Source organism: Ursus arctos, unplaced genomic scaffold, assembly GCF_023065955.2.
Source record: "Ursus arctos isolate Adak ecotype North America unplaced genomic scaffold, UrsArc2.0 scaffold_30, whole genome shotgun sequence".
Classification (NCBI taxonomy): domain Eukaryota; kingdom Metazoa; phylum Chordata; class Mammalia; order Carnivora; family Ursidae; genus Ursus; species Ursus arctos.
This window is the reverse complement of record NW_026622986.1, coordinates 29,892,199-29,905,725: the sequence shown is the minus strand read 5'-3', so window position 1 is coordinate 29,905,725 and position 13,527 is coordinate 29,892,199. Positions and strand designations below refer to the sequence as shown.

General features: G+C 45.5%; 1 protein-coding gene across 1 annotated transcript in view; it reads left to right on the top strand.

Moving 5' to 3' along the window:
* The window catches only part of ITIH2 (inter-alpha-trypsin inhibitor heavy chain 2), a 36,375-nt gene extending 22,888 nt beyond the window's left edge, over positions 1-13,487 (top strand). Inside the window, exons 15-21 of the mRNA XM_026478733.4 lie at positions 1,495-1,664; positions 4,063-4,200; positions 8,608-8,721; positions 9,127-9,325; positions 9,857-10,029; positions 11,203-11,314; positions 13,198-13,487. Of these exons, the coding sequence (XP_026334518.2) occupies positions 1,495-1,664; positions 4,063-4,200; positions 8,608-8,721; positions 9,127-9,325; positions 9,857-10,029; positions 11,203-11,314; positions 13,198-13,345 (1,054 nt within the window). The 3' untranslated portion in view covers positions 13,346-13,487. The remainder of the gene's footprint in view (positions 1-1,494; positions 1,665-4,062; positions 4,201-8,607; positions 8,722-9,126; positions 9,326-9,856; positions 10,030-11,202; positions 11,315-13,197) is intronic.
* The last annotated feature ends 40 nt before the right edge of the window (positions 13,488-13,527 follow it).

Here is a 13,527-nt window from a genome sequence, read left to right as displayed (position 1 = left end):
AAGTAAGAGGTTTGCCTCGAATATTTGAAGTAATACGCAAACAGGATGTGGAACCAAGAAAGGCAGCAAATTAATTTGGGATTTGGATTGTCAATTTCCATTGGTTCCAAGCACTTTAAGTACAGCTGAATTCACTCCTTTTTCCTTTTTATTGAGGCATAACATACAAAAAGTGGGCGAAGTGCATGAATTTTAAGTGTACATTTTAATGAATTCTTAGATGTGTCACCCATGTAATGTAAAGAGAGGACACTTCTGTCCTCTCTGAAGGGTCCCTTGTTCTCCTTCCCACAGAACATCCCCCGCCCCTGCCCCACCCCTGCAGGAGAAATCACTGTCACCATCCATTAGTTTTCTGTGACTGAACTTCTTATAATGATGTAACCTGTCTTGGACGTTTCTTGTTTCTTTCCTTCAACATGATGTCTGGGAGACTCATCCGTGTTGCTGGGAGTATCAGAAGCACATCTGCATTTACTTCTGAAAAGTTTACTGTCCAAAGAGAAATTTGCGATTCTAGTATCATCTAAGGACAGGTTCCATAATGGCTCTCTCTTTCAACTCTGGCTTCTCAGCCGACCTCCACTTACCCTGTACAGTGTAACAACTACACTTCTGAGTAATGCACAGTTCGTGGACCACGTGCAGCAGGGTCACATAGCAGGTGCCGAAGCAGAAAATCACCGTTCCCGAGCCCCATTCCACCCGTCACATCAGATTCCCAGGAAGACGGAGCAGTCTTCTGAACTAGGGCAGGAAGAAATGAAACACAGCTGAATGATTGTACTCACAGAGAAAATCTGTGATGTCAGGAAGATTGTAACACAGACACGGGGCGTTAGCTGTGGCTTGGAAGTGAGCAGAAACTATGCCTGCCCCTTTACAGAAGCATCCTGGGTGCATTCGCAGCAAAATTACAGATACGCAGTGGATTGCCAAAGTTAGAGATCGATTTCTCAGAAACAAGCCCAGCAAGCAGATCAGTGGTTGCCAGGGGTTGGGGGTCAGGATGACCAGGTGGATTACAGGGGTTTTTTTAGGACAGTGAAAGTGTCCGGTACGATAGCACAATTGTGAATACGTGCGATCACACGTTTGTCAAAGCCCATAGCATGTGCACCACCAAGAACGAACCCGAATGGAAACTGTGGACGTCGGTGATGATGAAATGTCAGCGTAGATTCATAGGTTGTAACAAATACAGCACTCTGGTGGGGGGTATTGATCGAGGCTGTGGTGTGTGGGCACAGGGAGTATATGGGAAATCTCTGTACTTTCTCAATTTTATTGTGAACCTGAATCTGTTCTGAAAAAGAAAGTCTCTTAAAAAAAAAAAATCCTTAGGACTGCATGGCTCAATAAAATCCTGGCTTCGTGGGGCCAGTTAGCCCTCTTTTATCTGTGGTCCCCAGGGTCCTGGCTGAGCCCGGAAGTGGTAGGATGTGGGACTTCCGTGCAGTAATGTTCTAGAATGCCTCTGTTTCCCAAATACAGAAGCCTGGCTCCGACAGCTGCTGCCAAAAGGAAAATTACAAAAACAATCCTGCAGATGTCTCTGGAACATCACATAGTGACCCCGCTCACGGCGATGGTGATTGAGAACGAGGCCGGGGATGAGCGCATGCTGGCAGACTCTCCCCCACCGGATCATTCCTGCTGCTCAGGTCAGTGCTTCTACCTGGTGGAGAAATAAGACAGGTCAGCTTTCTTAGTCTGCACCAGGGTCCTCCAACCTCTGCTCTTCTCCCCCGCAACCCACCTCTTGCTCCCAGCCCTGGGTCCCCATGTGCCCGAGCTCTTCCTGTCAATTTACTTTGGGATGGTTTATTGCTGTGGTCTTAGAACTTTTGCTTACTTAACTCCCAAAGTAATTTTGAAGACCTATGCAACCCTGCACCCATTGTTTAAATCAACATTTAGCCATTTTTCACTATGCTTAAATAGTTGCAATGAATTTAATTTGGGGTATATTTTAAACATTGAACTTTTCAAAAATATTTTTTATTTATTTGTCAGAGAGAGAGAGTGAGCACAGGCATGGGGAGCAGCAGGCAGAGAGAGAAGCAGGCTCCCCGCTGAGCAGGGAGCCTGAATCGGGGCTCGATCCCAGGACCCCAGGATCATGACCTGAGTGGAAGGCAGACACCTAACTGACTGAGCCACCCAGGTGTCCCAACACTGAACATTTAAAATAAACCTGTTACATCACTGTTTTAAGTGTATCCAATGACAGGGAATACTTAACGTGGTACTCTCCATCATCCATTAAAAAAGTACATGAACAAATTCTATTTTAATTATTGGAAATTTTATATTGTTCTTTTTTCTAGTTGAGCTGGTATTTCATTCCTGGCAGAATGATGTCTCAATGTAACACACCGTCATGCAGGAAAGCCTTTCACTGAGCATCCTGTTTCTCTGCAAGAAAAATGTTTACAAATTTAAATGTTTTTCTGTTTCTTGTGACCATTAGATTCTGATGTTCAAAATTTTTTTCTAGATTGACTTCTATTAAAACTACTACAAGTAGATATCTGGTCAAAATAATATGCATGGATTGTAAACTCAATATCCCTAAGTAAAATTTTATTGAAAATCATCTCTTAATGAGAAAAAAAATGTGACTCTTTTTTCGAGTATCTATGGGTATATGTTATTTATTAATAGATTAAAAGAGATCAGATTCAGTGTCATTTCTACTTTAAAAAAATTTTAGGGGCGCCTGGCTGGCTCAGCCTGTGGAGTGTGCAACTCTTGATCTCAGGGTTGTGAGTTTGAGCCCCAAGTTGGGTGCAGAGATTACTTAAAAATCAATCTTTAAAAAAATTTTTTTATAGGCCTAAGCCCTGATAAATCTTGTTGACATAGGTAAGTAGACAGGAATGGAATGAATTTGGTCATAGCAACTGTCACTCACATAAAACTTCTTCAAAGGTATATGCCAAACTCACATAGGATCTAGTAAGCAAAAATTATTTTTCATGATCTAAGGCATGACAGCTCGGGTCCTACTTCAACTCAGTTTAAAGCAAAGAACTGGGAACTGTCTGACTTGCAAACGGATTTGTGTCCCTTGCAATGGGTTGGAGCCATGCCAGTTCTCAGCACTACCCTAACCTTCCCGGGAGGTTTTTGGTGAGAGAGCATGTCTTCCACTTCTAAACTAGGACAAGGGGGTTTTCTTAGGAGAAGTACACGTGGAAGCTGAGAACCTCAAAATTGCCACAAAACCAACCCATGATTTCTGCGTCCTGTGGAAAGTCCTACGGTGCGCTCAGGGGCACATGTGCCAAGTTTAGAAGACGTTGGCTTATCTAAACCTTCCTGCCCTCCCTTTCTCAGGAACTAGTCCTATTGAAACAATCTTAAGAAGGGCCTGCATACCCTGGAGGGAACGCTTTCCACATTTTTAATTTTGTCCAAGTGAGATGCCAGCTTTACTGCAGGGGCCCAGGGTTCAAGGAGCTCTTACTTGTGACATCCCAGCCTGGGGCTCCACAGCTGAATTTATCTCGGAAGAAACTCATGCTAGATAAACTGCATTTAGAAGTGATTTTATATTGCCTAGATAAAACGCCTAGGTGAACTGTCATTTGTTTTCTTGAAGACAGAAGGCTGCCTGTCTGTATATCAAAAAGCAAAATGAACTTCTTGTAACCAGTAGGGGAAACTCGTCGGCTGAGAAACTGAATTGTGCAAATTGTTGTTTGGTGAGGAAATAGGAAAGGATCCAGGCAGAGGCTGACTGTAATCCACGGCTTCTCCAGGGGCTGGCCTGGACATCCTCTCCCCGGCCTACGCTGAAGACGTGCGGCCCTTCTGAAGCCTCTGTGGGGCAGATCCCACAGCCCTGGTCCCAGTCTCTGCAGAGATCCCTCTAGTAGGCCTACACAGCATAAAGACAGGGGGAGCTGGAAGAGACACAATTCTGGAATAAAAGTAATGGGAGCAAACCTTCACCGAGAACCTCTACGGTCTGCATAACACGGATTCTTGACGTTGTAAGAAATCTCTATGGAAAAGTAAGCTTGGAAACTAATGGCTACGGGTTTTTCTACACAGGGGCCCTGTATTATGGCAGCAAGGTTGCTCCCGGTTCTGTCCCATCTTGGGTCAACCCTTCCCTGACACCAATGATCCCAATGCCTGTGCTGGGAGCTCAAGTGCTCGAGGCAACTCCTCCTCCACATGTGATGAGAGGTAAGAGACCTTTACCACCACTTTCACGTCCTGGCGTCCAATCGGATCACAATCTTGTGGAGTGTTTAGATACATTTAAAAAGTCCTGGTAAACCAGGTGACTTCTATAGACATCGTTGACCTCCAGTGAGAGAAGAGAGTTCTGTGTATTAGCCAGCTTGGGCCGCCATAACCAGGTAACCTAGCTTAGCTGGCCCAAACAACAGACTTTTGTTTCTCCCAGTTCTAGAGGCAGGGACGTCCAAGATCAAGGTGCCAGCTGGGTAAATTTCATTTTCTTGGCTTGCACACGGCCAGCATCTTCTCGTGTGTTCACATGACCTCTTTGTGTGTGCCCCGAAGAGAGGAAGGGTAAGCTCTCCTGTGTCTCTTCTTCACAGGGCACGAATCTCATGATGGGGGCTCCACCTCCAAATATCATCATGTTGGCGGTTAGGGCTCCAACGTATGAATCTTGGGGGTACAATCCTGTCCATAGCACTCTATTTCCAACTGTATGAGGTGAACCCTTGGGAATGGAAGAGATGTTTTTCTCAGGCAAGGTGGGCCAATGGGGTATCAGTGAAAAGAACATTCTCTTCGGAGATTGTGTGTGAACTTAAGTAAGTTACTTAATGTTCCTAAATGTTGAAAATAGGCATAATTACACTTAGGCAGCCAGATTGTTGACTCTGTGAAACCATTTGAAAGGGCTAGCACATAATAGCCAATAAATAAAAGTTAGTATTAAAGATGAGACGCTATATATTTTACAATCAAAAATAACTTTAATGTGGTTTCCTGTTGTTTCTCTCCCTTTCCTAATCTGATATTTGCCACCTTTCCCCCACCGAGGTTACGGCTGCCTAGCAATTAGCTAGCCCTGTGTAGAAAGCCTGGGCACACTTTCTTTTCCTTCCTTTTTTCTTAGAAAAGACTACATTTCAATGTTCTGAGAGAGAGCACATCCATGACCCTATTGGAAGGTCCAGAGCACCAGCTTGGGTTGTTTGAAATTTCAATAGCAGAGTAGCTCTTGATGTTCCTAGAAGTATGCAGCTTTTCTAGACTGCCTGCAACACAGAATCTTCTAGCAAGAACATTTCTGACTGTCAGAACTGATTTCTCAAGGCTGTACACCCACCACTCTCGCCGAACACCATACTGTAACAGAGAAAACGTAGTGAGGACTTCGAATCAATTTTTAGAGTGAATGCAACTCACCCCTATGGCTTGTCTCTAAAATTATTCTTTATGGGCCAAAAGTGATTTGCTTCTTCCCCCCTCATCCACGGCAATGCTTTATCAAGAGGCCCCTCCACTGTCCCACCTGGCACGTCTGAGGATGAAGCTTCCTGAAGGGCTCTGCACTAGCTTCCGGTCACCAGTGGTAATTTTGCAACACTGCACACGTGGGGAGGGCATCCGTGTGTCAGGTTACAGCGCTGGCGAAACTGCCATCTTTACCACACCAAGTGGTTCTCAGAGCAAGAGACAAGGCGCCATGAGCCCCTCACACTATTGCTTTGCAAACCGAAGCTTCTATAGAAACATGTAGAGATAAAGCTAACCTCGTTTTCGATCTTCTTTCCAGTAAGAATGCGGTGCTTCCTCCGAGTTCATATAGTCTGCTGTATGATGCAGTCCTGAGAGTCCGACAGTTCCGGGGTCAAACTCTGCCCCCGTGACAGTGGGCCGGACTCTAGAACCTCTCTAGGTCTCCATGAGCTCACCTGTAAAATGGGGTGGTGACACATTGTGGGGTAGTTATAACGTCAGTTCCTCGTAGAAGCTCATAAACCCCGGGTCGTCAGGAATCTATGAAGTTAGTCATGGGAGGCCCCAATCTACCTTCAGCCTGATCTAAATGTAAGCCTGCACAGACTAAACTAAACATGGCGCCGCATTTCTGCTGTCTAGAATGGTATCAATTCACTGATACGTGGTTACCTACCAGCAGGTCTGATGAGTGGGATTTTGATTAATTAAAATGGCAAAATCACTCATTATCTTTAATAAAATCCATGTCCTTCAAAGAGTATTTCAAAACACCGTATTTGTGTAAGGGAAGAGGCTATCATAACAAAATGTTTTTTTTTTTTAATTGAAAAGGAGATGAGAACCTTTGTTCTGTGTTTTAACGATGCCCTCTAGTGCCCAGCTCACCACAAAATCAATTAACGAAGTATTTATTGACCTCATTGTGAGAGTTTGGTAGTGAGGGGTGCAAAGAAGTACCAGATTGTACTCCTGTTCTGGATCTGTTTATCTTCCATTTCATGTCCCAAAACACATACTTGATGTGAACGAGTGTATCAGAGTGGGTGGGAGAATGGGCTTGTCATTGGACAGCTTGGCTTTGGTCATAGCTCTGTCACGCACTAACTCTGTAATGTGACCTCGGGCAGGTGGCCTGTTCTCTGTGAGGATAGGATGAGAATTAGTTGAGTTAATGTTTGCAAGGGACTTGGCGATAAGATTTAGAAAACAATAATAGCCTCTCAATGAATGGAAGCTTGCTCTTTCGGTTTTATTCTAGAAAACACAACCACTATGGTTCTTACAGCTCAGACCTTCCTCCCTCTGGGGCCTCTAATGACTCAGGCTGGAAGCCTGGCTGATCTGAATTGTTCTCTGTGCTCAGTTACCAGATATTGTGGATTCTACCACAGGTCTCTGGAATCTTCCCTCGAGCGCCCGTCCCGTTTCCCATTCAATGTAACGTCTCTTGCCTGGGTTACTGCTGCGTTAGCTGCTGAGTGATCTTCCCACGTCCACTGTCTAATACTTAACTTACACCGTGACAAGTAATTTCCCCAAAATCAAATCATGTCACATTTATTCTCAAAAACTTCAAATAGCTCCCCAACTTTAAGCTCCATTCTTTGGCGTCGTGCTCCAACTGTCTCCATGACCCCCATTTTCGGTCTTTTTCTACATTCTTCAAGAACCCATCTCCTAGTTACATTGAGGTACTTTGCAAACAAATCACCAACTTTTATACCCCCAAGCTGTGCACTCAGAATAAAATCTCCGTCTCTCCTGTGTCATTTTCCTCTTTTAGCTTCAACACTTTGTGTGAACTCCTTCACAGGCCTTTCTCAACTGGCCAGGCGGGGCTGGTCACCCTTCATCTTTACCCTCAAGCGTTGCGTTTGTGCCATTTTTGTGTCACTTATTTTATTCTCTCTTCCCTCAGTGGTTGTGTCTGTCTCTATGAGAGAAAAACTGTGAAGGAAAAAAATTATTCATAATATTCGTTAGAGCACACACGGTCAGGAAGACCTTACTCAAGGGGGGCCATCACGATGGGTATGGGGACCCCCACAATGGGGTCTTGCAGTTGGGTGGAGAAGATTGGACTCAGCTCCAAATACAGCATGGCACACTGGGTGCAAAGTCCCTCAGAGGAAAGGGGTAAGGGGTATTCTGGAGTAAGGGGTAAGGGGGATTCTGGCGAAACCGACCAAACAAGATTCTTGCTGAAGGCAGCCAGACGATCAGACGTCGCCTGGAGGGCGGTGGGGGATGAGGAACCCCGTTAGATATCAAGGGTGCTCAATATGGAGGGTGGGGATTCTAGCTAAACCAACCTCCTAGGATTCTTGCTAAAATTGGACAGTGCAGAGACAAACATGCAAGTCCAAAAGTTGAGGCCGAGTTGAAAAGGTTGGAGGAGCCTAAGTGGAGTTTGGTCAAGGGGAGAATCTTGGTCACTCCTTCATTAAATTGTGACTTCTTGAAGGTCTTATAAGACCATGTCTTACTTATAGCTACACCAAACATTGCCCAATTCGGTGCTTTGGACATAGTTGTTGTTTTTTTCTCACCAACTATTTGTTGAATGATTAAACAAACAAACAAACAAGAAGGATCAGTCAGAATAAGGTTGTCCAGTAGCAAAGGAGTCCTTTGTTGAGAGTAGCTTGATGCTTCATTGCTCCTGGACTTGATTAATATCCATCTGTATGCCAACAAATAATATTATGTCTCCTTTATTTTTATGTATTGTGCATAGCTACTTAAAAATACATATCTTTTTATCTATCTATACAACACTCAGTGTATGTATATATACATACGTAATATATATGTATACATAGTGTATACATATGTGTGCTTTTCTTATTCTTTGTGTCTTTCTTATTCATTGTTTTATCTCTAGCTTAGATCATACGTGAAAGTTTCAGAATAAGTATAAACTATATTTGTAAAATAACTTTAAACTTTGACGGAAGCTCCATGGGGAAGGGACAATGGGTCTGGACCCCTGGGTCCCCAACACCTAGAACAGAACCTAGCATCTAGGAGAAACACCGTAAATGCTTGTTCTTGTGAAGTTAAAGACGTTCGGGAATCAAGTACTGCTCTATGTCACATTCCTTTCTGTGAGTTTGTTTGATTTCATTTTCTCTGTGTATTTTCCAGTTGAAAATGACCCACACTTCATCATCTACCTGCCCCAAAACAAAAAGAATATTTGTTTCAATATCGACTCAGAACCTGGAAAGATTCTCAACCTTGTTTCTGATCCAGAATCAGGTAAAATAAAAAGATGCTGTGTTTGAAAGAGGCAGTCAGATCATCGTCATGCTTCACTGTCACTACCTGGGATTTCTTTCTTTCCCACCTTACTAGAAGTCCTGTACCTTTCAAACGCTGATAACTAGTGAGAAATGAATTATAAATATATTCCTAAGGGAATTAGAATAGCTAAGAGACAGAGTATCAACTAGCAGATCGTACTGTGGTATAAATCGTTTAAAGTATAATAAGACGCAGTAACAAAGTGAGAGTTGCACAGGAAAAAAATGTTATGTAAGTCCTGAAGCAAAAAAGTAGTAATTTTCCCATATCGTCGAATTTGGTAAATTTGAATTATGGTGCCTGCATGCGCAAAAAAATGGCACACAGAGAGAGAAAAAAAAAGTATGTTACCTTCTCCAGGGATTTTGGTCAACGGGCAGCTCATTGGTGCCAAGAAACCCAAGAATGAAAAACTCAGCACCTATTTCGGAACACTGGGATTTTATTTCCAAAGTGAAGACATGAAAATAGAAATCAGCACCGAGACCATCAGCCTGAGCCAGGGCTCTCATGTGTCCGTCCTGTCCTGGTCTGACACAGCTCGCGTCATTAATCGGAGGTGAGTCCTCCACCCACGACTACATAAATCAATCCAGAAATCCCTGATTGAGACGTAGAACTTACAGTCCTCATTTTACATGTGACGAAGTTGAGGTTCAGAAAGATTGCTGTTGCCTACAACCCCGTTCCCGGCAGCCGAGTCCGCGTCTTTTGGCCACTGTGTGTCTCGGCGCCAGCCTGCAGCCTGGTGTGTAGTGAGGACTCGGTAAATATGTGCTGGATACGTGAATGAATCCATGAAAACTCCCCAGCCAACTCCATGTCCGAGTGTGCCCGGAAACACTATGATTGTGTCTTATGAGTAATATTTCCCCATGATTACCTGTTCATTGTTTTATATAAACTGACAGAATTCCGGAGCCAGGAGTGAAAACAACATTCTGTGGCAAAAAAAAATTGTTGTAGAGGGGCCTAGAACACTCGTGGGATCGTCCAGGGCGGGATGGCGAGCTCAGGTTCACGGAGGGAGGGATGGCTTCGTAGACAGTGTGCTCTAGAAACGTTGACTCCATTTTGGCTTTCGCCCCAGGGTGCTTGTCTCTGTGAAGAAGGAGCAAACTGTGACCATCACCTTGGATAAAGACATGTCCTTCTCTGTTTTACTCCATCGCGTTTGGAAGAAGCATCCAATCAATGTAGACTTTCTGGGGATCTACATTCCCCCCACAAACAAGTTTTCTCCTAAAGCACACGGGCTAATAGGTATGGTGTTGATTGACCATGTGGCACGTGGGTCTCAGTCTCGAGCAACTTTGGAGGTTAGAACTTGGACAGTGGCAGGTCTGGACCCAAAGGACAGGTTGGGGCCACGCTCTGTGCCTGGGTCTTGATTTATACAGGTGACTGAGTACACAGGGGGTCAATGCCATTGATAGAAACCTTTACTGTCACTCAGTTTCCCCTAGAAACAAAGAGGCGTGGCCCGCCCTGCAGGGCCACCCACGGAGGAAGGCCAGGTTTGAGTCAGGGACCCGATGCAACAGGTCTCGGCCAGAGCCTCTCCTGGGTTTCTGTGGGAAGACAAGGCAGAGCGGGGTGGGTCCAGATTGGCGAGCTTGAATCATTTCAGCAGGCTTTGGGCTCTAGGGCAGTGTACTTACCTGGCCCCTGGCCCTGGAATGGCTTCCGGGCCAGCTAGAGGAGGTCTGGCTCTGGGATGGTTCGCGTGCAGATCACAGGCACGCTCCCGAGTCCTCTGCTGTCTTTCAGAATTGGCTGGGCCTGGGAGGGGCAGTCTCTCCCCGGCCGGTCAGGGTTTTCGATGTCAGATCATAATATACAGAAGGTAACAGACATGCTCCGTGCAGCCCGACAGAGCAGTGCAGGGGCCTCGGTCGTGCTCTAGCCAACGCCATTTGCCATTGCCGGTGAGGTTTTCCCAGAAGCAGGATTTCATCCTCCCAAACCGGGCAAACAGAGGAGCAACAGACACTTTCCATTTTACCTGGAAGATTTTTTTTTCTGACTGAAGAGAGGTGAACTGGTTTGGGAAGTGATAACAAGAGGGGCGTCTAGGTTCACATTCTCTACTTTTTCAGGAACTGTTTGAGTTTAAGCATGTGGCATCCCAAACCTTGTCCCTGGGATCTGAGCCGTGTGGCCGGTGCTCACCCCGTCATCAGGGCGGGCGTTCCGGTCCACTTCCCGTCCAGTAGGTCAGCCTCGTATGTGAGATGACCATGGCATGAGCAGCGCAGCTTTGCTCTTGGGAAGGACCCACCCCTCCCATCGCTCTGCTCTTCTCAATATGTCTTTCTACCCTAGAAATTCTAGAGGGAGGACCGAAATGCAGCTTGGGTCAAATGACAATGAGACTGTTTTTTTTATTTGCCCTCGGGTTCCGTGTAAATCCGTGTCTGGGCTTTGCCTCACTAGGCCAGTTCATGCATGAGCCAAAGATCCGTATCTTCAATGAACGACCGGGGAAGGTCCCCGAGAAGCCAGAGGCGAGCATGGAGGTGAAGGGACACACGCTGACGGTCACCAGGTAGGCACTGGAGGCATACAACAGTAACGGAGAGCGCGCCTCCCGGGATTAAGCTCACACAGTAACATAGAAGCAAGAAAAGCTCTCGCAAGCGTGATCTGTGTCAGTCTGAACGGTTCATCAGGAAGAGACACATACACAACGTTGGCATAAGGACGCCGTGGGCAGGCCAGCCCCAATGCACACAAGGACTAGCTAGACAAGTAGGTCCCATTGAAGGCCCAGGGCGATTAAGCTGTTGGCCTCACCGTCGTGCATTACTAGCCCTATGGTCACAAGCTGGGTTACTGAAAAAGCTGATAAAGGAGGAAATCATAAGAATACCCGTGAACCAGGGCACCTGGTGGCTCAGTCGGTTGAGCTTCCAACTTTTGGTTTCAGCTCAGGTCATGATCTCAGGGTCGTGGGATCGAGCCCCGCGCTCAGTGTGGAGTCGGCTTGAGATTTTCTCCCTCTGCCCCTCCTCCCTCTCTCTCTCTCTCAAAATAAATAATAAATCTTAAAAAAAAAAAACAAAACAAAACCTGTGAACCATAGTGCTGGAGAATGAATGGACACATTTACGTAGGACTGGAGCCGCCTTCTTCTCAAGAATGAATCTACCAAAAGCATTTTTGTGTAGCTTTTCTCACACAAACCATATCCGCAGGCTTGGTTTCGAAGTGAGAATCCCATATCACAAAGCATTCTGAGTTTAACATCCTTATCAATCTTTTCAATCACTCCTAATCCACAGTAGCGGTCTCCCCTGTGGTATCTGCTAGCATTTTAAAGCAGGTGTTATTTTTGCCTTTTAAGAGTTTTTACAAAGCAATCCACTTGGCTTTATAAGAAATGACTTTTTTGCACACGAATGTCATTGGCTTCCACGTAAGTGAGTGATAAAATCGCAGTCATAATTAAGCCGTACGCACCGCCACACATTGCTTTGTGAAGTAAAACGATGAGCTCTTGGGGCGCCTGGGTGGCTCAGTCGGTGAAGCGTCTGTCTTCGGCTCAGGTCGTGATCTCAGGTGCTGGGATTGAGCCCCGCATCGGGCTCCCTGCTCAGTGGGGGGTCTGCTTCTCCCTCTCCCTCTGCCTGCTGCTCCCCCTGCTTGTCTCTCTCTCTCTCTGTCAAATAAATACATAAAAATCTTAAAACAAAAAACAAAAAAAGTATACCACTCCCCTGGTTCCAGCTTAGGAGACCAGTGAGTTACCAGTGGGCGTCAGTGAGCTCGTTTGATAAAGAAAGGGTGAGCACAGTTAATCATAAGATAAGCTTTCTGAGGTTAGTAAACACACATCTGCTATCTTCTAATGACAAAGGTAAATGTTGGGCCTCAAGTTCATCTACTGCAAGCACCTTGCGACACACGACTGACACTGAGTTGACCTGGGGCCGTGCACTGTCGTATATATTTTAAAGCTCATTAGTGACAATATGCCCTATGACTTTTTAAATCATTGGCTGCTTTGTCCTTTAAGTGAAAGGCATGAATTTCTCGGAAACAGCTGGCATTGCCCTTAAATAGAACACTCACCCACCCAGGGAAGATGGGAGGCATCTCCGATGCATTCTGCAGGTGACATGTGAGGTTAGCCCACGTCACTTCAGTGTTGGATTCCTGCCTTCTTTCCAACTGAACATTAATTTGCACTCTTTACCTTGCTGGAAAAGTCTATTTTGGTCACTCTCCAAAGGGTTACTGGAATCATCTAAGGATATGCTGCTTATTCTCTGTCCAGACAATGTTCCGTATGACTTGGGCGAGCAGATATGGCGCTAGAAGGAAGGCGCTTCTAGGAACAGCAAGCGAGGGGGCGTGTCTCCTTTCCAGATCCGCAGGCTGGCCAAGCCTTGGACCGTGTTCTAACCCCGTGCGCCATTTTCCTTGCAGAGGTCTGCAGAAAGACTACCGAACAGACAGAGTGTTTGGGACGGAGGTCTCCTGTTGGTTTGTGCACAACAGTGGAAAAGGTTTCATCGATGGACATTACAAGGATTACCTCGTGCCCCAGCTTTATAGCTTTCTCAAAAGGCCTTAAAGATGGACGGCTTTGGAAATTATCTGTAGGTACGTTTTTCCCTGCGGCCATTCTTCAGTCTGAATAATTAAAACACTAACCAGACGTCATGGTGGTTCATAAAACCCGTTAATGCATCTGAAGAAAATAAACACTTTGCAAAGAAGATTTAGGATTTTGTTGAGTTTTCCGACGTTAAGATG